The following is a 23655-nucleotide window of genomic DNA, read 5'->3' as shown; positions in this document are numbered from 1 at the left end:
TTCAAATCTTGGCAATTGGTGTGTCAATTAAGGTAAGGAGTTGGTTGGATCTAGGAGACCATCTTTTCCAAGTTATTCAGTGTAATGATGCAGTTTCTCTAGCCCTCCAAAATAGTGGTGAAGGAGTGCAATCCTGCATTGTGTGCGGGTGATGCCCCTACCGATATTCCCTCAGCGCTTATTATATCTTCTTTCTTGCGATGAATGGCTATTGTGGTCTTCATAGTCAAGTATGGCAAGGGTGTTGTTAAGCTAAGAGTAGATGGCGCATATATTAAGGAGACACGCGAAGCCGGTTCTGGGATGATTCTCTGTGACAACACCGGTGGCATAATCTTCTCGCACTAGTAGAAAAAGGACCATTTGTTCCGGTTGGTAAGGCCCATCTGTCTCGGTTGGCGAACCGGGACTAAAGGGTCGTTACTAATGCCCTAGGCCTTTAGTCCCGGTTCTTACACGAACCAGGACAGATGGGCCTCCATGTGGTCGCTGCGGCGAGCCCAGGCAGGAGGGCCTTTGGTCCTGGTTGGTGGCACCAACCGGGACCAAAAGGCATCCACGCGTCAGCAGCTAGCAGGAGCTATGGTTTTTTTAAAGGGGGTGGTTTAGGGGTTTTGGGGGTTAATTTAGGTTGTTAGCTAGCTAATAGAGAGAAGTGTCCTCTCTTATCTCCGTGCTTGGTTTACCAACGCTACTGCTATGCCTAAACATGGCTTAGATTGAAGTGAAGGCAATATGTGGTGCATGTCGAAAGTAATACTAATCCTAACTTGATCAAGTTTGAATTGTACTACTTTCGACATGTGTAAATTGGGTTGGAAGCGTTGAACCCTTTGTCTCGGGCCGCATGTTTATATATAATGGCTATGCCTTGGAGTACAAGAAGAGATCAAGAAGATCGATCTCAGGTCGTTCGGTACAGGAGGTTAACGAGGAGAGGAAAGAAAGGAGATAGAGATAGATTACAATTTGAATGAAACTATCCTATACATATTCTAACACTCCCCCTCAATCTAAACCTCATGAACTTCGACCAAGGTTGAGATTGTACTTGAACTCATCTAACTTCCTCATAGTGAGAGGCTTTGTGAATCCATCAGCAAGTTGATCTCCAGTAGGAATGAACTGAATTTCGAGGAGCTTTCTAGCTACTCTTTCTCTGACAAAGTGGAAATCAACTTCAATATGCTTTGTGCGTGCATGAAAAATAGGATTAGCTGACAGATAGGTTGCACCAATATTATCACACCACAATCTGGCTACTTTTGGAGTCTTAATTCCAAGTTCATAAAGCAATGTCTGTATCCACATTACTTCAGCTGTGGCATTTGCCAAAGCTTTGTATTCAGTCTCAGTACTTGATCTAGAGACTGTAGCCTGCTTTCTTGCACTCCATGACACAAGATTGGATCCTAGAAATACAGCAAATCCACCAGTTGACCTTCTATCATCAATACATCCTGCCCAGTCTGCATCAGAGTAGGCAGTAACAAGCATAGAAGAAGACTTGGTAATTTGAAGTCCAAGTCCCTCTGAAAACTTAAGGTACCTCAAAATCCTCTTAACTGCAGTCCAATGAGTAGTGCCAGGAGCATGTAAATACTGACATACCTTGTTGACAGCATAAGAAATGTCAGGGCGTGTAAGTGTCAAATATTGCAATGCACCCACAACACTCCTGTAGTTTGTTGCATCCTCTGACCCAAGTGGCTCTCCACTTTCAACAGAGAGTTTTTCAGAAGTTGAGATAGGTGTACTCACAGGTTTACATTTTTCCAAACCTACTCTCCTGAGTATGTCAGCTGTGTATTTTCCCTGTGTCAGAAGTATACCATCTCTTATCTGTTTGACCTCGATACCAAGAAAATAATGAAGATCTCCCAAGTCCTTGAGGGAAAATTCTAACTTAAGATCCTTAAGCAAACAAGTGGTGGCACTTGAACTCAAGCTAGCAACAATAATATCATCAACATAAACCAGCACAAAAATAGTGACATTTCCTTTATTGTAAAAGAACAAGGATGTGTCTGCTTTGGATGGTACAAATCCAAGTTGTTGTAGTTGCATGCTCAATCGTGAATACCAAGCTCTGGGCGCCTGTTTTAAACCATATAGAGCTTTATCCAACTTACAGACATAATGTGGTGTACCTTTGTTTTCATAACCTGGTGGCTGCCGCATGAACACTTCTTCCTCAAGAACACCATGCAGAAACGCGTTCTGAACATCTAGCTGTCTTAAGCTCCAACCTCTGGAAACAGCAATAGACAAGACAAGTCGAATTGTGGCTGATTTAACAACTGGACTAAAAGTATCCTCATAGTCAATCCCAAACCTTTGCTTAAAACCTTTAGCAACTAATCTAGCCTTGTACCTGTCTATGCTTCCATCTGACTTCCTTTTTATCTTGTACACCTATTTACAATCAATAACATTCATTCCACTTTTTGATGGTACTAGGTGCCATGTTTTATTTTTCATAAGTGCATCATACTCACTATCCATGGCCTCTTTCCAATATTTGTGAGCAAGAGCATCAGCAAGATTAACTGGTTCACCAGTAGTAGTGAGAAAAGCACGTTTTTTATCATACCTAATGGAACCATCTTTGTATTCCTTTTTCTTGGTAATACCTGATTGTGACCGTGTGTGACGCCGAGGAACAATTTGTGCAGCAGAAGAGGCGTCCACAGAAGATCCAGCGTCCTGTACACGTCCAGCAGCCACGGGATCGCGCGCCGCCACGGGATCACGCGCCGTCTCTTCTCCAGAAAGAATCGGCCTCGGGATTGATTCACCAGCAGAAGTGGGCCGCGTGTCGCCTGAGGACTCCACACGGGTGGACGTGCGCATCGGGGCCCGTGGGCTGGACCCAGCCGCGGTCGCCCGGTTGGGCGGCTGGTCTGCCACCCCCGCGGACCGTGGGCTCGTGGCAAGCGGGGATTCGCCTCCAGCCCCGCCTGCGCTAGTGGGCTCCGCGCGGTCACAATCGGCCACCGGGTCGCGCGCCGTCTCCGCATGCAGGTGGACATGATCCTCCTCGGATCGTGCGCCAATGATTGCGCCGGCGCTGGCGCCAGGATTCGCCTGGGGTCGCGCGCCAGATCGCCTGCTGCCGCCAGAATCCTCCTCGTGATCAGCAACACCTGTATTGTCTGTTTCTGGGCACATAAAATCATGAGCTGCATTTGTACATACATCATTAGGGCTGCAATTTTCTACGGATTTGTTCACATGGTCAGCTACAGATAATTCACCCCCGTGATCAGATAGTATGTCAAGATCCGGAAGAAGTGCTATTTCAGCACGGAGAAGAGCGCCTGCGTTGGGATGAAGCTTGGCAAACGGAAAGAGAGTTTCATCAAAAATTACATCTCGAGAAATATATATACGTCCGGTGGAAATTTCTAGGCACTTGTATCCCTTGTGTAGATTACTATAGCCTAGAAAAACACATTGAGTGGAACGGAATTCAAGTTTGTGATGATTATACGGACGTAAGTTGGGATAACAAGCACACCCAAAAGTTTTGAGAGAGTTGTAGTCTGGTTTTTGATGGTAGAGACGTTCCAAAGGAGTGGAGTTGCCAATAAATTTACTTGGAAGACGATTAATGAGATATGTTGCTATAATGAAAGCTTCATCCCAATATTTTAGAGGCATAGACGCATGAGCAAGTAGAGAGAGTCCAACTTCAACAATGTGGCGGTGTTTGCGCTCGGCAGAACCATTCTGTTGATGAGCATGAGGGCAAGACACATGGTCCTGAATTCCTATGCTACGGAAGAAAGAGTTGAGTTTTTCGTACTCCCCTCCCCAGTCACTTTGGACTGTTAGAATTTTTCTGTTAAAGTGTCTTTCAACCAATTTCTGAAATTCTTGAAAGACAGAGAAAACCTCAGATTTATATTTGAGTAAATAAATCCAAGTGAACTTGCTATAATCATCAATAAAACTAACATAGTATTTATTTCTTCCAAAGGAATCTCTTGCATGACCCCATACATCACTGAAAATAAGCTCTAAAGGAGCATGAGACACACTATTTGACTTGGGATAAGGAAGTTGGTGGCTCTTGGCACACTGACAAGCTTCACAAACTGACTCACTATTTTGACAATGTGACAAAGAAAGTTTGTCTTTATTGACTACTTGTTTAACTATGATTGATGATGGGTGTCCTAATCTTTGATGCCACCTTTCCAAGGAGGGCTTAGTGGCAGAATAAACTTGACGCCGATTGCGACTGAGTGCTCCAGATGTAATGGGGTAGAGCCCTCCAACGCATCTACCGTGATGAAGAAGTTCCCTCGTTGCCCGGTCCTTTATAAAAAAGTAACGAGGGTGAGTTTCAAAGAAGACGTTATTGTCAGTGGCTAGACGAGACATGGATGCAAGATTCTTATCAGCTTGTGGGACATGAAGAACGTCTTTAAGAACTAGATCACGTTTAAGGTTGGGGGAATTAATGTAAGCTTGTCCAATATGACAAATATCCATACCTCCACCACTTGCCACAGTGTGAATCTGATCGCCACCATGGTATCTCTCACGAAGTGCAAGTTGCTCTAACTCGCTGGTGACATGATCTGTTGCACCCGAGTCCACGTACCAGACGCCGTCTCCTCCTCCTTCTTCACGTATGGCAGCAGCAACATGACGAGCGTCGGGGACGAAGTCTTCATCATACCTGTGCCAACAGTACATGACCTCATGGCCTGACTTTTTGCACAGCTGACAACGAGGGCAGCGATTTGAGGAGGAGCGGAGGCTGTTGTTGTTGTTGAAGCCGCCACCTCCGGAGTTGTTGCCACCACCAGAACGAGCACCCTCGCCCTGGTAGTTGCCGCGGCCGCGTCCGCCGCCGTTGGAGCTGCGGTTCTGTCCCTGGTGACCGCGCCCACGGCCGCCGAGTTGACGGAGGACTGCCTGATGTTGGTGCCGTGGAGGAGGGCGAGGCAAGCATCAAAGCTCAAGAGCTGGCTATACAGCTCCTGAACCGAGACCGGCTCAACCCTAGCAGACAGAGCGGACACGACTGGATTGTAGTCCAGATCGAGGCCAGCCATGATCTTGGAGACTATCTCTGGATCGGGAAGAGGAACTCCGGTGCAGCATGCAACTTCATCTGTAAGGGTTTTAATTTTGCCAAGATATTCTGCCATGGACATGTTACCTTTCTTCAAGTTTGTGAGCTCGATGCGGGTGTTGATGGCCTGACTCTGGCTCTGGGCGGCGAACATGGCGTTGATGGCGCTCCAGACCTCTGCTGGCGTTTAGAGGGTGGCAACTTGAGCGAGAATCTCACGGGATAAAGATCCCATCAGATATCCCTGGAGTTGCTACTGCTGCGTGTACCAGAGGGTTCGGGCGAAGTTGACGATCTGTTCGTCTTTTCCATCTTTGGTGATGGTGAGGGTGGCCGGTGGTTCCTGGCTCGTCCCATCAAGGTGGCGCTCCATCTGTGTGCCTCGGATTTGCGGGAGCACGACGGCCTTCCATAAGAGGAAGTTTCCCCTTGTTAGCTTCTCCTGTGGGGGCGGTCCGAGAGGAATAGAGCTGCTGCTAGATGATGATGCGAAGGTGGAGGCCGTGGAGGAGGAAAGCGCGCTCGTGGTGGAAGATAGGGCTGTGGAGAAGGACATGATCTTGGCCGCGGGAAGGTAGCTAGATGCGATCTTCGATCTAAGAGGAAGATGCTCTGATTACCATGTAAATTGGGTTGGAAGCATTGAACCCTTTGTCTCGGGCCGCATGTTTATATATAATGGATATGCCTTGGAGTACAAGAAGAGATCAAGAAGATCGATCTCAGGTGGTTCGGTACAGGAGGTTAACGAGGAGAGGAAACAAAGGAGATAGAGATAGATTACAATTTGAATGAAACTATCCTATACATATTCTAACAACATGCACTTCAATCCAATCCATGTTCATTTCACTCACTGATATATAATAACTCTTAATGCTCGCATCATGCATCATCATAATAACAAGTCCTACTAATCATCATCATACAACTTCTACTCGTTATTAATAACAAGTCATACGATCATCATCCTCATAGTCATCAACCAACCCTACTTAATTGTTTTTAGCACATGATCATCAGTATTAGATAGGACCTAAATACCCTCTTTAAGATAAAATAGCATAAAACAATATAGACCCTGACTCTAAATTATGGAGAATGGAGATCATCATGTCTCCAATTCTTGCGCTTCGCTTCCTTTTGCTTCCAAGAACCTCCTTACAACTGTCCATACATTTTTTCCATTGTTTGATTAGCATGTCTCCACTTCTTTTAGAAATTCGGTATGGACAGTTCAGATTCGTAGGATGACCTGGATATATGTTCAAAATATCAAGGCTACCATTCTGATACATCAAATGAGGCACACAATCCATCGGGATTCTCTGTTGAAAAACATTGTAATAACTTCATAGTTAGCAATGATGTACTAGTTTTAGAAGTATGCAAAAGATGTACGTGTAGAAACCTATTGCACTGTGCGAGCCCATTGTCAACGGAGTTAGCAACATGCCTAGAGGGGCTAAACTTTGCTTTGCAATGGTCTACACTGTCCATTCATGTTGAGATAGACTGTAAAGTTGCGGTGGTTCCATTCATGCACAATCAATACACATCGAGAAACACAATACTTGGGACTCACTAGTGCAGAACCGGGCTATAGCGCCGGTTCGTAAGGGGATTTAGTGTCGGTTCCACAACCGGCACTAAAGAGTGGGGACTAAAGGTCCCCCCCTTTAGTACCGGTTCATCATGAACCGGCGCTAAAGTGCCACCACGTGGCACGAGCCAGGCCCAGGTGCGCATAGGACATTAGTACCGGTTGGTGTTACCAACAGGTACTAAATGTTTGGGGGTGTTTTGGTTTTATTTTTTATTTTTACTTTAATTTTGTGTTTCAATTTAATTTAGTGATTGTTTTACATTATAATGAGTTGTTAAATCATTAGGTGAAAGTACCGCATATTAGTTTCGACTCGATGCATGGATCCTAGCTAAGTGATCAAGTATATGCCATATCCATATTATACTTGATCACCTAATTAAGTGTTCGAGGTAATATGGATATGGCATATACTTGATCACTTAGCTAGGATCCCTCCAGTTGAAACTAATCTGCGGTTTCTTTCATAAATGATATAATAACTCATCATCATCATCATCATCATATTAATATAAAAACTCTTGCATCATATATATCATCACCAACAACAGTTTTCATAGCTAGCTAAAAATCATCATATAATAGTCGTCTCATTACCACTACTTAATCATCATATAGTCATTACCACTATCTAATCACCACCAACACTAGCTTAAAGAAGAAACATTCACTTGTACCAGAAGCCAAGATATCATCGAGTTCAATATGGTAATGTTATTATAAGCGTTCATAACACCACAAAAGCAAATCACTCTTTGAGATTAAGTTCAGGACGAAGAACACGAACATGAGAGGACAAGTACTAAGAGCATGGACTAGCTAATCACTCCTGCTGCTCTCTCTCAGGTAAAATAGCATAGAACATGTATAGATTTCCTGATTCATCATATTGGAGCATGCAGATGAACCTGTCTCCTAATCGTGAGTTGCACTTCTGATTGCTGCCCCCTAGTACTTCTTTGCGATCGTTCACAATTTTGCTCCAGTCTTTTACTATTAAGCATTCCTCGCTATTAGAAATCCTGGATGCACTAAAGTGCATTATAGGATATCTTGGGCGTAAGCTAACAATATTCATGGTACCTTTAGTCTCGATCCATCAGGCACAACATTCATCGGGAGTCCCTGTTGAAGAACATCGTATAGTAACATACTTAGCAATGAAGTTTAGCTTAAAAAATAATGTATGCAAAAGATGCACTGAGGAGAAATAGTAGAAATCTTACCATCTTTCCTAAATATATGTGACCGTAGTTCAGTACGAACACTATTGGTCGCACGTTTTGAGTACTAACATTTCTAAGTGCAGAATTTTTTTTGTCTTGACAGCATCAAGATTCTCAAGCCATGAAACATAATGACTTGTCTCCTCGCAGTTTAGTTCAGCCCCGGGACAGTGGACGGTCCTGTCTACCAAGCGCCGGACATGTTTGCTTGATTGGAAATAAGCTGTCAATATAAATTACTTGTCAAATATTTTTGAATAAACAATATCGAAGACATAAATATGGTTGAGAAACTCACATAATGGTAGAACTGGAGGCGTCTGCACATCGACCCAAATGTCTCTATTACCTTCAATATCATCTTCCGGACGAATATCAAAGGTGATAACCATATCAGGCTCAAATGCATAAGCCTTGCATAGTGCTTGCCAAGTTTTGCATTCAAAATAGGTGTATGTGTCTGCATTGTATAATTTGACGTTGAAGGTATAACCATGCTCGGTCTTCAAGTAAACTCTTTTTACCTCCATAGTTTTGTTAGGACTGAAACCTATCTTATTCAAGACAAAAATTCTTGCATGGCAGGGGATACGCTAGTAGAATAGTGAAAAAATTAAAATTAAAAGTTGAAACAAATGAAGCATAAGTCATGCTTAATTATGAAAAAAGACTTGTCGTTCTGACTTACTGTATCCACTTCGAAGTTCTCATCCAGCTTGATGCTGAAGCGCCTATCATCAACTAGAAAATTTCTGCCGCACAGGTCTTCACAGTATTCCCACATAATGAAATCGTGTTCGTCATCAGACGACATTCCTATGTTCATAGGTGAAAGATTAAACACTTATTAGTTCTATTAATTCAACTAGTTCTGTTAATTCAACTAGTTCAACTAATTAATTCAACTAATTCAACTAAGCACTTATGAAAAATATACCTAAATAAAGTAGCTCAACTAATTCAACTAACTAGTTCAACTAATTAATTCAACTAATTCAACTAAACTAGTCTATTAATTTTCTTACTAAAAATAAGGTAGCTAGTTCTATATAGTAAAATGTTAATTAGATAATCAAATGTATATAACTAAATTAAATATATATCTAACATATAATTTATATCTAATTCATCTAACATTTGACATTAATATCTAACATATGTTCATATATAGGTGAAACATTAAACACTTACTAGTTCTATTAATTCAACTAAATAAACTAGTTCTATTAATTCAACTAAGCATTTACTAAAAATAAACTAGTTCTATTAATTTCTTACTAAAATAAAGTAGGTAGTTCTATATAGTAATATTTTGATTAGATCATCAAATCTCATATACCTAAATTTTCTTACTAAAAATAACTAGTTCTCTTAATTCAACTAATTCAACTAATAATTTACTAAAAATAACTAGTTCTATTAATTCAACTAATTCAACTAATAATTTACTAAAAATAAACTAGTTCTATTAATTATCTTACTAAAATTTATAAAGTAGCTATATAGTAATATTTTAATTAGATCATCAAATCTCATATACCTAAATTTTCTTACTAAAAATAAACTAGTGCTGATTCAACTAGCTAGTTCAACTAAGCATTTAGTAAAAATAAAATAGTTATATTAATTCAACTAGTTCAAATAATCTCATATACCTAATTAATTAATATATATCTAATTAATCTAACAATTATTTCAACTAATTCAACTAGTTCTATTAATTCAACTAATTCAACTAAGCATTTAGTAAAAATAAACTAGTTATATTAATTCAACTAGTTCAAATCTCATATACCTAATTAATATCTAGCTAATTCATCTAACAATTGACATTAATATTTAACTTTTCTATCTAATTCATATATAACATTTCACATTAATCTAACATTCTTACCTAGGTAATTCATCTAATTAACAATTTGACATGCATTAATCTAAAAAACAGAAAACAGAAAATAAGTAAAAAAATTGTGTGTGTGTATGTGTGTGTACGTACGAGTGGGGGGGCAGCGTACGGGCGGCGGCGCGAGACGGCGACGACGGGGACAGTGCGACGGGGGCGGCGGCGTACGGGCGGCGGCGCGAGACGGCGACGACGGGGACGGCGCGACGGGGGCGGGGACGGCCGGGGCGCGCGCGACGACGGGGACGGGGACGGCCGGGGTGCGACGATGGTGACGGGGCGCGATATGGGGCGGGGGCGGGGGCGGCGACGAAGACGAACAGAAACTAACTGAAAATTTTCGTAAGTGTTGTATATATAGGAGAGGCCTTTAGTACCGGTTGGAGCCACCAACCGGTACTAAAGGCCAACTTTGGCCAGGCCAAGAGGCGGGAAGAGCAGACCATTAGTACCAGTTTATGGCTCCAACCAGTACTAAAGACCACCCTTTAGTACCGGTTGGAGCCACCAACTGGTACTAAAGGTGGTGCGCTGCCACCCGCGGTGCACAAAGTTTAGTCCCACCTTACCGGGCGAAGGGCAGCCGCACTGGTTTATAAACCCAGCCGCGGCTGCCCTTTCGAACTCCTTTATAAAGCAGGCTTCTCGGCCTAACTACGTCGCGCTGTCCTGTGAGCCTGCTGGGCCTTGTGGGCCTGAAATTGCACACCCATGGTCTAGCAGGCCCACAGGGCAGCGCCCCAATTTTTTTATATAGTTTTTTTTATTTTCTGCTTTATTTCTTCTTCTATTTATTTCTGAGTAGTTTTTTTATTTTCTGCTATATTTATTTTCTTCTATATATTTCTAAGTAGTTTTTTATATAGTTTTTTTCTTTTCTGCTATAGTTTTTTTCTTTCCCGCTATTTTTTATTTTCTGCTTTTTTTCTTTTCTGCTTTATTTATTTTCTTCTATTCATTTATTTTTATATACCATGCCAAGTTGATGGTTGAAAGTTCATGACATCACTTTGAATGGTGCATACTGAACACAAAAGAAGTCTGGAGTTCAAATAAGTTTAAAAAACATTGAAGTGCCCGTGTAACAGATGAGTTCTCGTCCGAAACCCTGATACTCTGAAAGAGATTGTCCTGTTTGTACACGAAGTGCGTCCAGTTTTTGCCGTGACCCTCTCTACTCTTTCGCACATGCTATGCGGGTGAAATGATGATACCATGCCAAGTTTCAACATTTTCACAGTTCATTTTGTAGTGATTTTCAATTTCACGGTCATTTAGCTCTCTAAACAATTAGGTAAATGACTGAAAAACAAGAAATGATGTCAGAACATGTTGGAAATTGATGACGTCGCTTTGAATGCTGCGTACTGAACACAAAAGAAGCCCGGAGTTCAAATAAGTTTAAAAAACATTGAAGTGCCCGTGTAACAGATGAGTTCTCGTCCGAAACCCAGATACTCTGAAAGAGATTGTCCTGTTTGTACACGAAGTGCGTCTAGTTTTTGCCGTGACCCTTTCTACTCTTTCGCACATGCTATGCGGGTGAAATGATGATACCATGCCAAGTTTCAACATTTTCACAGTTCATTTTGTAGTGATTTTCAATTTCACGGTCATTTAGCTCTCTAAACAATTTGGTAAATGACTGAAAAACAGCAAATGATGTCAGAACATGTTGGAAATTGATGACACCGCTTTGAATGCTGCATACTGAACACAAAAGAAGCCCAGAGTTCAAATAAGTTTAAAAAACATTGAAGTGCCCGTGTAACAGATGAGTTCTCGTCCGAAACCCTGATACTCCGAAAGAGATTGTCCAGTTTGTACACGAAGTGCGTCTAGTTTTTGCCGTGACCCTCTCTACTCTTTCGCACATGCTATGCAGGTGAAATGATGATACCATGCCAAGTTTCAACATTTTCACAGTTCATTTTGTAGTGATTTTCAATTTCACGGTCATTTAGCTCTCTAAACAATTTGGTAAATGACTGAAAAACAGCAAATGATGTCAGAACATGTTGAAAATTGATGACGTCGCTTTGAATGCTGCATACTAAACACAAAAGAAGCCCGGAGTTCAAATAAGTTTAAAAAACATTGAAGTGCCCGTGTAACAGATGAGTTCTCGTCCGAAACCCTGATACTCCGAAAGAGATTGTCCAGTTTGTACACGAAGTGTGTCCAGTTTTTGCCGTGACCCTCTCTACTCTTTCGCACATGCTATGCGGGTGAAATGATGATACCATGCTAGATTTCAACATTTTCACAGTTTATTTTGTAGTGATTTTCAATTTCACTGTCATTTAGCTCTTTAAACAATTCGGTAAATGACTGAAAAACAACAAATGATGTCAGAACATGTTGGAAATTGATGATGTCGCTTTGAATGCTGCATACTAAACACAAGAAGCACGGAGTTCAAATAAGTTTTTAAAAATAAAAAAGAGGTGCAATGCTGGTTAATTTGCTTCAAGCCTTTCGGAATAGTGTAGACTGCACTGCACATAGCTCCGTGCAATCTATGCTATTCCGAAAGGCTTGAAGCTAAGCAACATGCATGTGAGCATTGTGCCTCTTTGTCATTGTCTCTGCACTCACGGCTTATAAACCGCTCATACTGCCTCTCTCTTGGCGAGGTGGGACTAAAAATCAGCTTCGTAAGAAACTCTAGCACCGGTTCATGCCATGAACCGGTACTAAAGGTCTTCGTGGGGGCCCCAGCCTGACCACAGCCGCACCGGCCTCATTAGTACCGGTTCATGCCATGAACCGGTACTAAAGGTTGCCCACGAACCGGTACTAATGATGCCCGCCCGCCTAGCCGTTGGAACTGGCACTAATGGTCACATTAGTGCCGGCTCAAATTCAAACCGGCACTAATGTGCTTCATATTTGACCCTTTTTCTATTCACTGGTAGAAAAAGGGCCTTTAGTCCCGGTTCTGGAACCGGGACTAAAGGGTCGGTACTAATGCGCTGACCCTTTAGTCCCGGTTCAATCCAGAACCGGGACTAAAGGCCCTCCACGTGGCCGGTCCACCTTTAGTCTCGGTTGGTAACACCAACCGGTACTAAAGGAAATTTTCTGATTTTTTTTGAAATTTTTTTTTGAATTTTTTTTGAATTTTTTTTATTTTCAAATTTCTGAATTATTTTAACCTCTAATCTCTAATCACCCCTCATCACTGCTCAATTTAATCTCTAATCACCCCTCATCATTCCAAATCATCTAACTTCCCGAACGGTCACCCATCCTCTCACTACTCCAGCCTGAGCACGCTTAACTTCCGGGTTCTATTCTCCCTCGTTTCCAAGTCTGCACTTGTTGTTTTCCTGACAATAGTAAGATGTCAATCCTATTAACCCTCAGGAATTTAGCTTGAGCATGAAGTCACACATTTCACTGTTTGAGTTTGAAACTATTGTTCTAAAAAACAATAATTTTTTAGTAACACTAATATTTCTTGAATAAGTAGTTTGACCATTGTTTGACCACAGTTTGACCAGATTTGACCAAAATTCAAAAAGGTGAAATAATTATTTAATAACACTAATATTCTTGAATAATTATTTAGTAACACTAATACTTCTTGAATAAGTAGTTTGACCATAGTTTGACCAGATTTAATGAAAATTTAAAAAAACTGAAATTTGAGCATAACTTTTTTTCCTTTTGGAATTTGAGGATTCTACAAATTTGCAAACAGGCCATAGGCCGTCTTCATCGAATGTAACTTTTCGAGTAGATGATTTTTCATATAAAAAACTTTTTAATCCGAGTTCGCATGCAAAAGTTATGCCCATTTTACAAATTCTAGAGAGATTTTGTAAATAAAGTCGAAATTAATATTTGTAAATTTTCCCAACAACTAGACCACATATGACATGGGAAACTTATTTTTTTTTTACATTTCCATCATTTTCTTTTGTTTTTTCTAAAACTGAAAAGGCGGTCCACAGGGGGGGGGGGAGTTTGAAAATGGGAGTTTTAGTACCGGTTTGTGCCATGAACCGGTACTAATGCCTCAAAGCCCATTAGTCCCGGTTGGTGCCACCAACCGGGACCAATGGGCATCGCACCCTTTAGTCCCGGTTCGTGGCACCCAAGTGAACCGGGACTAATGCCTTAGCCGCATGAACCGGGATAAATGCACCCATTGGTCCCGGTTCTGGACTTAACCGGGACTAATGGGCTTACCCGGCCTGGACCAAAGCCTCCTTTTCTACTAGTGACTAGTGATAGCTTTCTTGATTCATCATATTGGAGCATGCAGATGAACCTGTCTCCTAATCGTGGGTTGCGCTTCTGAATGCTGCCCCTAGTAATTCTCTGCGATCGTTTTTCCTTTTCTGCATTATTTATTTTTGAGTAATTTTTATATAGTTTTTTCTTTTCTGCATTATTTATTTTCTTCTATTTATTTTTGAGTAATTTTTATATAGTTTTTTCTTTTCTGCTTTATTTATTTTCTTCTATTTATTTCTAAGTAGTTTTTTTCTGCATTGTTTATTTTCTTCTATTTATTTTTGAGTAATTTTTGATATAGTTTTTTTCTTTTCTGCTTTATTTATTTTCTTCTATTTATTTCTGAGTAGTTTTTTTTTCTATATTTAGTTTCTTTGTGACGCTCTCTACTCTTTCTCAAATGCTATGCGGGTGAAATGATGATACCATGCTAAGTTTCAACATTTTCAGAGTTCATTTTGTAGTGATTTTCAGTTTCACGGTCATTTAGCTCTCTAAACAAATCGGTAAATGACTGAAAAACAACAAATGATGTCAGAACGTGTTGGAAATTGATGACGTCGCTTTGAATGCTGCATACTGAACGCAATAAAAGTCTAGAGATCAAATAAGTTACTAAAAATAAAAAAGAGGTGCAATGCTGGTTAATTAGCTTCAAGTCTTTCAGGATAATGTAGACTGCACTGCACATAGCTCTGTGCAATCTATGCTATTCCGAAAGGCTTGAAGCTAAGCAACGTGCAGGTGAGCATTGCGCCTCTCCTTCATCGTCTCTGCACTCACGGCTTATAAACCGCTCCTACTGCCTCTCTCTTGGCGAGGTGGGACTGAAAATCAGCTTACTAAGAAACTCTAGTACCGGTTCATGCCATGAACCGATACTAAAGGTGTTCGTGGGGGCCCCAGCCTAACCACGCCTGACACAACCTCATTAGTACCGGTTCGTGGCATGAACCGGTATTAAATGTTGCCTACGCACTGGTACTAATAATGTCCGCCCGCCTAGCCGTTGGAACCGGCACTAATGGACACATTAGTGGCGGCTCAAATTCAAACCGGCATTAATGTGCTTCATATTTGACCATTTTTTTTTACTAGTGACTGAAGTTAGGAAGCTTCTTGATGAGACGTTTTATTGCTCGTGTTAGTAGGAAGCAAAATGTCATGAGTCATAAATTAGCTTCTTTTGATCGTGTAGAAGGCTGTATGACACTATGGATCCGATCGGGTTCTCTTAATGTACCACAGCTCTGTATGGAGGATTTCCCTCCAAGTTGAGCAATGAAATCGCTTTAACCCCGCACTAGTTCAGTTCAATTTTTAAGTTTCGGCGGGCTTTGTACAATCGAAGGAAGAAGATGACCAATATGATTTCCGATGTAATATCTTTTTTGCGGGTCGTTTTGTGTCTTTATCTTTCATCCTATTGTCCAGCATTTTCCTTGGCAATATTCAGTTATAAGATGCCCACTGGATGTTTGTTCTAAAAAAAATGTCCCATTTACAAGACGATATATAGTATAGCCTGTAAAATATATGCGCTATTACTTTGTATAATTTTTTAAAATAGTAATGACAATCCATTTAGATGTTGTTCATGTATATGTGCAGACACACTGTGATAGTTACATTAATAAATGGTAGAGTCGGTCATAAGTCACGAAGTCCTTTCGTCCAAAGATGTCTTATCAAATTAAATTTTAGCAACCTACCTGCGGCTAGCAAAAGGCAATGTTTGTCCGTGTATATATACAACCGAGGAGGACCGATCAAGTGTCTTTGTTTACTCAATATATATAGTTCAAAAGGATCATCAGTTTTCTCAATACTAATTGTTAGAAAAATACAATGCAAGAAGAAACCAATGTTACCTTAAGAATATGGGAATAGGAGACATCTAGGTGTCTGTATGCATCGTTCTGATGCAAAAGCCGGGGAGTCCCCTTTTTTAAGAAAAAAGAAAAAAAAAGAATATGGGAATAGGAGACATCCAGGATAGAATGCTTAGTACAACCCAGCACAACTGTACTTTTGACTGTATTCCTACAGCGTCAGGGTCCCTATTGATTGCACACTAAAGCGTGTCATCATGTACAGCAAAGCGAGCGAGTACGCGAAGATACGATGCACTTCCATCGTTGTGTCTTACCCTCAACTAAACTAACTAGTAGAACGTCCATGCATTGCTACGGGCAAATACCAAATACCCATGCATTGCCACAAAATAATAAAATATGGGCATATTGATCAAATACGGACGTGTTGATCAAGGTCAACACGGCACCACCTGATCAACACGGCGCCACCACTCTCATCCGGCATCTCCACCAAGCTCAGAGAACGACGACAGACCCATCACTAACCTTTAGGTCCGTCAGCTTTCACGCCAGCCACGGTGGCCAACTTTGGCCCGGGCTTCAACTTCTTTAGGTGTACGATGGCGAATGTCTTGCTCTCCCTCGAAACACCATGACGGCCACCGTCGGACCCTGCCCTACTTGCCGGCATGGTTGCCATCACGGACATCACCTTCCCGCCCAGCCCGCGCTTGTCGACTACCTCTCCTGCGACCCGCTACACAACTACGTGGCTCCTGCTTTCATGAAAACGCAATATAATTCATCTTCACCAAGAAGCAATAGAAGTAAGATTACTACATTAAATCCTAGTATGATGAGCCATTTATGCCGAGATACATAAATAGCAACGCATAGATTAAAGTAAAATATAACAATATAGTACAGTTGGCACCAGGGTAAACCCCAGATTAAACAATGTGGTAGATAGTTATTTTACCTTAATGCTGACATAAGTATACCAAATAACAAAGCTAGTTCCAGCAAAAGCTTAATGCCTCCAAACCAAAGTTTAACTCCTAACAGGAAATGTCTCCAAATCAACCTAGCTGCTGCCAAACTTTGGAACTTGAAAAAATGGAGGGGAAAACAAAATCAGGTAAGGCAAGAGAAAGAAATTCACATATGATAAAATTACCTCATTACTCCAAACATATATAGTACTCCTAAGAAATTTACTTATTATTTGTTTTATAGAATTAGCCCACTGATGGGATAAGATCCTAAATATAGTTATTTCTTACAACAATCTCTAGAAGATTAGTGTTACCCTAAATTTTGCCAAGAAACATATACATCGGAAGAACAAGTGGTTATGTTTCAGAGAACTAATACATAGCAGTACAGGTCCGTTGATGTTATTTGCATCAAGAAAGTGGTAAAAGAGCAGCACATGAGTTCGTTTCTTACAACATGAACACGAATTAGCTAAAGCATGCCAATCAAGTCGAGTACGGAACATAGTGAGAGAACTACTGTGTGAGCTAAGGAAGCAACATCGAGGATGGCACGCAAGGAAATATGCTTGTCACTTGTCAGTACATTCCCCTAATCTCACCAATTATACACTGCATGCTCATACACTTATATTTTTGCGTCTTATATTATGTTTGATAGCTCAATTGACCCTGAATGTCAACTGTTTTGGATAGGTAGATAGCCATATAAAAGACATGATGTTTAAATACTTCTGAAAACCATAACTTAAGAACTCACCACGTACACTTAGACATATTATATTACTTCAAGTATATGCAATAATGATACATGTTGAAAGAAAAAGGATCTATGTTAGTACTCTAATACTGTATACATCAAGTTTATATCATCTCAGAACAAAACCAACATGTTAATTATGTGCGTTGGCGGAAACTTCTTACCCGATCTAGGGCGATGTGCTGCGTGTTTAATAGGCAGGGTGCGAGCCTGAGATACGCGTACAGAGTCGGTTGAGATACAACTTGATGAGGAAGAAAGATAAGAAGATAAGAGGATAAGCTAGCTAGTAGTTACAACAAAATATATCATGCGCCTATAGCTATCTTTGTGAAGTACTCAACCTCCTGTACGTAACACATGTGAGATACGACCATGTGTTTAACACCCTTCCTTAATCACAGCTTGGTCAAGTTGAGATTATGTTTGAATTCTTCAAAACTCCGTATAGGCAATGCCTTTGTGAATCCATCTGCAACTTGATCTTTGGAGTGCACAAACCGAATGTCAAGTTGCTTCTGAGCAACCCTTTCTCTGACAAAGGGAAAATCAATTTCTATATGTTTTGTTCTAGCATGAAAGACTGGATTTGCAGAGAGATAGGTAGCACCAAGATTGTCACACCACAGACATGGAGCTCGTGTGTTCTTCACACCAAGTTCTTTCAACATAGACTGAACCCATATAATCTCTGCTGTAGCATTTGCTAATGCTTTGTATTCGGCCTCTGTACTTGATCTGGAGAAAGTAGCTTGCTTTCATGCACACCATGATATTAAGTTAGGTCCAAAGAATACAGCAAACCCACCAGTTGACCTCCTGTCATCCAAGCATCCTGCCCAATCTGAATCAGAGAATGCACTGACAAGTGTTGAAGGTGATTTGCTAAAGTTTAGACCAATGCTCAAAGTATGTTTGACATATCTAACTATGCGTTTTGCAGCAGTTAGATGAACAGTGGTGGGTGCATGAAGAAACTGACAAACTTTGTTAACTGCAAAGGAAATGTCAGGTCTAGTAAGAGTGAGATATTATAATGCTCCCACCAAACTTCTGTATCTTGTGCTGTCTTCTTGATTCAAGAGTGTCCCTTCTGTGAGAGATAGTTTTTCTGAACTGGATAGTGGAGTAGGAGATGGCTTACAGTCTTTCAAAACTAGCCTTTTTTACCAGATCAGTTGCATACTTTTCTTGAGAAAGATGAAGTCCATCATTATTTCTCTTTACCTCAATCCCAAGGAAGAAGTGCAAGTCTCCAAGATCCTTCAAGGCAAAATCTGCACTCAAGTCCTTCAAGAGCCCTGTGATTGCTTCATCAGATGATCTTGTCACAATAATATCATCAGAGGACAAATATGCATGTGTTGGACTTGTTGTAAATAAACAATGAAGTGTCAGACTTGGAAGGAACAAAGCCAAGTGCCTGCATCTTGTGACAGAGACGTGAATACCATGCCCTTGGACCTTGCTTTAACCCATATAGTGCTTTGTCAAGTTTGCACACATAGGATGGAGCATTCTTGCTTACAAACCCAGGAGGTTGCTTCATGTACACTTCCTCTTCCAGAACACCATGGAGGAACGCGTTCTGTACATCTAGCTGTCTGAGACTCCAGCCCCTAGAAACAGCAATAGACAGGACAAGGCGAATGGTAGCAGCTTTTACAACTGGACTAAACGTGTCCTCATAATCTATGCCGTATCTTTGTTTAAAGCCCTTTGCAACAAGTCTAGCTTTATAACGATCAATGGTTCCATCAGATTTTCTCTTAATCCTGAATATCCACTTGCAATCAATCAAGTTTTTACCTTGCTGTGGAGGAACCAGATGCCATGTTTTATTTTTCTTCAATGCCATGTACTCTTCATTCATAGCTTTCTTCCATTTCTCATTACCAAGTGCTTCTTCAACCGTGTTTGGTTCACCTGGTTCTCCTGTAGAACAAATCATACCATATTTAGCTACGTGTTTATAGTTCACAGGTTTCGTTACCCCTTTTTGCAGCCGTGTGCGTCGCGGTGATGCCACAGCCTCATCCATGGCCACAGAAGATCCTGTCTCCTGTACAGGAGTTCCAGCCGGAGCCGATCCCGAGGAGGATCCCCTGGGTGCAGCAGCGCGGGCTGTCCCAGCGGAATTTTCTGCGGTTTCTGGCTAAACTGCATCGCCTGGAGAGGCCATAGAGGATCCCAGCCTCTGGACCGTCCCATCATTGTGCAATGATGGCGAATCAACACCAGGGGCCGCGTCAGGGCCCACACGAGTGTCCGCATCAATGGAGCGAACTGGAGCCCGCCGCTTGTAGCACACCGGCTGGCCGCGGTAGCGTGCGCCGTCTGGGCCATCCATGCACCGCCAGGTGGCAGCAGGAGATTGGCGCGTCACTGGGTCCGCGTCGCGACCAACAGAAGGCGACCGTGTGCCGTCTGTGGAGCCGGGCGCTGCGGTGCGTGCGCCTGCAGCCGCAGCCGCGCCAGGTGCGCTGGATCCCGAGGGGAATCCCGCGTCTGCTGCAACCGATCCCAAGGAGGATCGGATTTCCTGACGCTGCGCTGATCCCGAGGAGATCTTGTCTCCTGTTTCTGAACACATGAAATAAGGGCCAAAATTTGCTCTTTCTTCTTCATTTTTTTCTGATTCCGTTCCTGGTTCTGCACCACACGACTCATGCAACATATCAGCAGGATTAGTCAACAAGTGATCATCAGTATCGTTCCCCCCATGATCACAACCGGTGAGATGTGAGGGCAAAAGAAGAATTTCTTTGCGAAGAAGTGCACCGGCGTTAGGATGAAGATCAGCAAAGGGAAACTACGTTTCATCAAATACGACATCCCTAGAGATATAGACTCGACCCGTGGAAACCTCGAGACACTTGACACCTTTGTGTTGAGAGCTATAGCCAAGGAACACACATTTGGTGGAACGAAACATGAGTTTCCGTTTGTTGTAGGGACGAAGATTGGGCTAGCATGCGCACCCAAAGACACGAAGAGATTGGTAGTTTGGTTTTTCATGAAGGAGTCTTTCTAGGGGTGTTTCATTATGGATGACACGACTAAGAAGAATTTTTATGAGATGGACGGCTGTGAGAAAAGACTCATCCCAGAATTTAAGAGGCATGGATGCTCCTGCAAGAAGGGCAAGACCAACTTCAACTATGTGACGATGTTTTCGTTCGGCGGAGCCGTTCTGCTGGTGGGCATGAAGGCATGATACGTGGTGTGATATGCCAAGAATTTGGAAGAAGGAATTTAACTTCTCGTACTCCCCTCCCCAGTCTGATTGGACAACAATTATTTTGCTGTCGAACTTGCGTTCAACAAGAGCTTTAAAGTTTTGAAAAACTTGAAACACTTCGGATCTATGCTTAAGGAGATAAATCCACGAGAATTTGCTATAGTCATCAATGAAACTGACGTAATACGAGTGTCTACCAACAGAGGTTGGGGCCGGACCCCATACATCAGAAAATATAAGTTGCAATGGTTTGGTAGAAACACTAGTAGATACGGGATACGGCAATTGATGACTTTTTGCTCTTTGGCATGAATCACAAATGGTTTCATTATGCCGCTCAACAACAAACGGGAGCTTATTTTTCCTAAGCAGTTTTTCAACTAGAGAGAAAGAAGCATGTCCTAATCTATCATGCCACCGGGTTGATGAAAGCTTGGTAACACCATAGACTTGTTTATTGAATCTTCTACGCACCGGGATCAACGGATAAAGCCCTCGAACACATCTACCTCGATAGAGAATTTTCTTCGTTTCCTGATCCTTAATCAAAAAGAAAAAGGGGTGAAACTCAAGAAAGACATGATTATCTAAGGCAATTCGGTGAACAGAAAGAAGATTTTTGGTAGCACTAAGGACATGCAAGATTTTCTTGAGATGAATATTGCGACTAGGGGTACTAAATATTGAATGACCAATGTGATTTATCCGCATACCTTCTCCACTGGCCGTGTGGATTTGATCCTTTCCACAGTACCTTTCCTTCATGGTCACCTTCTCAAGTTCGTTGGTGATGTGGTTGGTTGCGCCGCTATCGACATACCAGTTGGTGTCGATGCCATAGGAGTCGTCGGCCGCCGCAGCGATCTTGTCATCATCTTGGGAGTCATCCTCGTCCTCATCATAACGGTACCAGCAATCTTTTGCGGTGTGGCCTGGCTTACCACATATCTGGCAGCGAGGCGAGTCCGGACGAGATCGACCAGAACCGCTGCCACCGCCACGGCGAGCCTTGTTGTTGGAGCACCCGCCGTTGTTGCCACTGCCGCCAGACCACCCCCTGCCGTGGGAAGAGCCGCAGGAACGACCACCACCACGACCGCGAGTTGCAGTGTTGGCCGAGGACTTGAAGGAGTGGCCGCCCGCACCGTGGAACTGTGCCATGCGTTGGTCGAAGTTGCTGAGCATGGCGAAGATCTCATCGAGGGAGGCGGGGGAGACGCGAGCGTCGAGGGCTGAGACCAGGGGCTGGTACTCCAGATCCAGCCCATGGAGGATGTAGGAGATCAGCTCATCATCTTGGATCGGCTTGCCCGCTACGGCCAGCTCGTCGGCGAGGCCACGCATGTGAGCAAAGTAGGTGGCGGCGGATTGGGTACCTTTCTGCGCGTTGATGAGGGAGGTGCGGATGTTGTTGACGTGGCTCAGCGACTGCGACGAGTACATGCCCGCCAGCGTCGTCCAGAGTGCGTTCGCCGTGGTGACCGCGGTCACCGTGACCAGCACCTCCTTGGAGAGGTTGCTGAGGAGGAACCCGAGCACCTGCTGGTCCTCCTTGACCCAAAGAGGATGGAGAGGGTTGGGCTCGAAGGTGTCCTTGCCGTCCTTGTCCTTGGCAGCGCGGAGCTTGGCCGGCTCCGGTGACGTGCCGTCAATGTAGCCGAAGACACCGGCGCCACGGAGTTGGGGTCTGATCTGCGTGCGCCAAAGCACGTAATTCGTGCGGGAAAGCTTCTCGATGACCTGCCCATTGAGATTGGAGTGGGCAACACCGGAGGAGGAAGACATGGTTTCGGCACAGGTGGAGGTGGAGCCTAGATGGGAAGTAGGAAGGCTCTGATTACCATGTGCGTTGGCGGAAACGTCTTACCCGATCTAGGGCGACATGCTGCGTGTTTAATAGGCAGGGTGCGAGCCTGAGATACGCGTACAGAGTCTGTTGAGATACAACTTGATGAGGAAGAAAGATAAGAAGATAAGAGAATAAGCTAGCTAGTAGTTACAATAGAATATATCATGCGCCTATAGCTATCTTTGTGAAGTACTCAACCTCCTGTACGTAACACATGTGAGATACGACCATGTGTTTAACAAATTACTCTATTGACCAACATGACCCAAGCAGTTTAAACATTTGCCATATAACCCAAATTATCGGGGTTCCAGCCGTTGGTTTATCAGAAGTGTGGCTAACCTGTGGAGGTCAAAAGCATGGACATCGTTCCAATTTGAGGCACAGGCAAAAACATGCCACAATGCAAGTATTCAGGCCATGTATCCCGTTGTTTCTGCTTCTGCAATGAATATGTTAAGAGTTGAGCTACCTGTTAGGGAGAGACTCGGCTCTTAAGTGCAACAGATGAAATCAGTGTATCCTTTTCTGCTAACCCTCTGTATCTTTGAAATCTTCAAGCTCTTGTCATGGTATTTGCTTCAAGGGTATCAAACAAATCAGGTGAGATCCAACAAGAGAAAGGCAATTTAACAAATCCATTCAGAAATTGAGAGAATGTTAGCATTTTATCTATGTGATGACTGACTCAACCAAAATCCATATATCTTGGGAGACGTAAGGCACTAATCAGAACCATATTAAAGCAGCGGACAAAGAGGTCCGAGAAGAATAAATAAATGCAAGAACAGAAATATGGGAAAGGAAAGGGAAAGTGAGGTGTATTGATGCCTCAACGAACGTACGACCTCGGACCCTTAGCACCTACAGTGCAACACTGAGGAATGAAGAAGCAATTTGTAGCCTCAAGACTAATGGTGGTTT

General features: G+C 42.6%; 1 protein-coding gene across 1 annotated transcript; it reads right to left on the bottom strand.

Annotated features, from left to right (window-relative positions):
* Nucleotides 1-5342: 5342 nt before the first annotated feature.
* LOC147958548 (uncharacterized) lies at nucleotides 5343-22667 on the bottom strand. The gene is made up of 5 exons (XM_087532188.1): nucleotides 21596-22667; nucleotides 19811-20293; nucleotides 19093-19576; nucleotides 18786-19010; nucleotides 5343-5685 (listed from the first exon to the last, which is right to left on the bottom strand). Exons 1-5 carry the CDS (start codon nucleotides 22665-22667, stop codon nucleotides 5343-5345), a joined length of 2607 nt encoding a protein of 868 aa, XP_087388314.1.
* Nucleotides 22668-23655: the final 988 nt, after the last annotated feature.

The sequence above is a fragment of the Triticum urartu genome, chromosome 7A (genome assembly GCF_056163025.1).
Source record: "Triticum urartu cultivar PI428250 chromosome 7A, HENAU_Tu73, whole genome shotgun sequence".
Lineage (NCBI taxonomy): Eukaryota > Viridiplantae > Streptophyta > Magnoliopsida > Poales > Poaceae > Triticum > Triticum urartu.
Note: the sequence above shows the minus strand (reverse complement) of the source record. Positions and strands in the feature narration are given on the sequence as shown.

What these genes read in the sequence shown, in the direction of transcription:
- LOC147958548 (XM_087532188.1), bottom strand. Translation starts at nt 22,667, where the DNA reads ATGTCTTCCTCCTCCGGTGTTGCCCACTCCAATCTCAATGGGCAGGTC. An exon ending in AAGCAAGGTCCAAGGGCATG is followed by an intron (nt 19,011 to 19,092) that starts GTATTCACGTCT and finishes ATTTACAACAAG; the next exon opens with TCCAACACATGCATATTTGT. An exon ending in AAGGCTAGTTTTGAAAGACT is followed by an intron (nt 5,686 to 18,785) that starts GTAAGCCATCTC and finishes TCTTCCTCTTAG; the next exon opens with ATCGAAGATCGCATCTAGCT.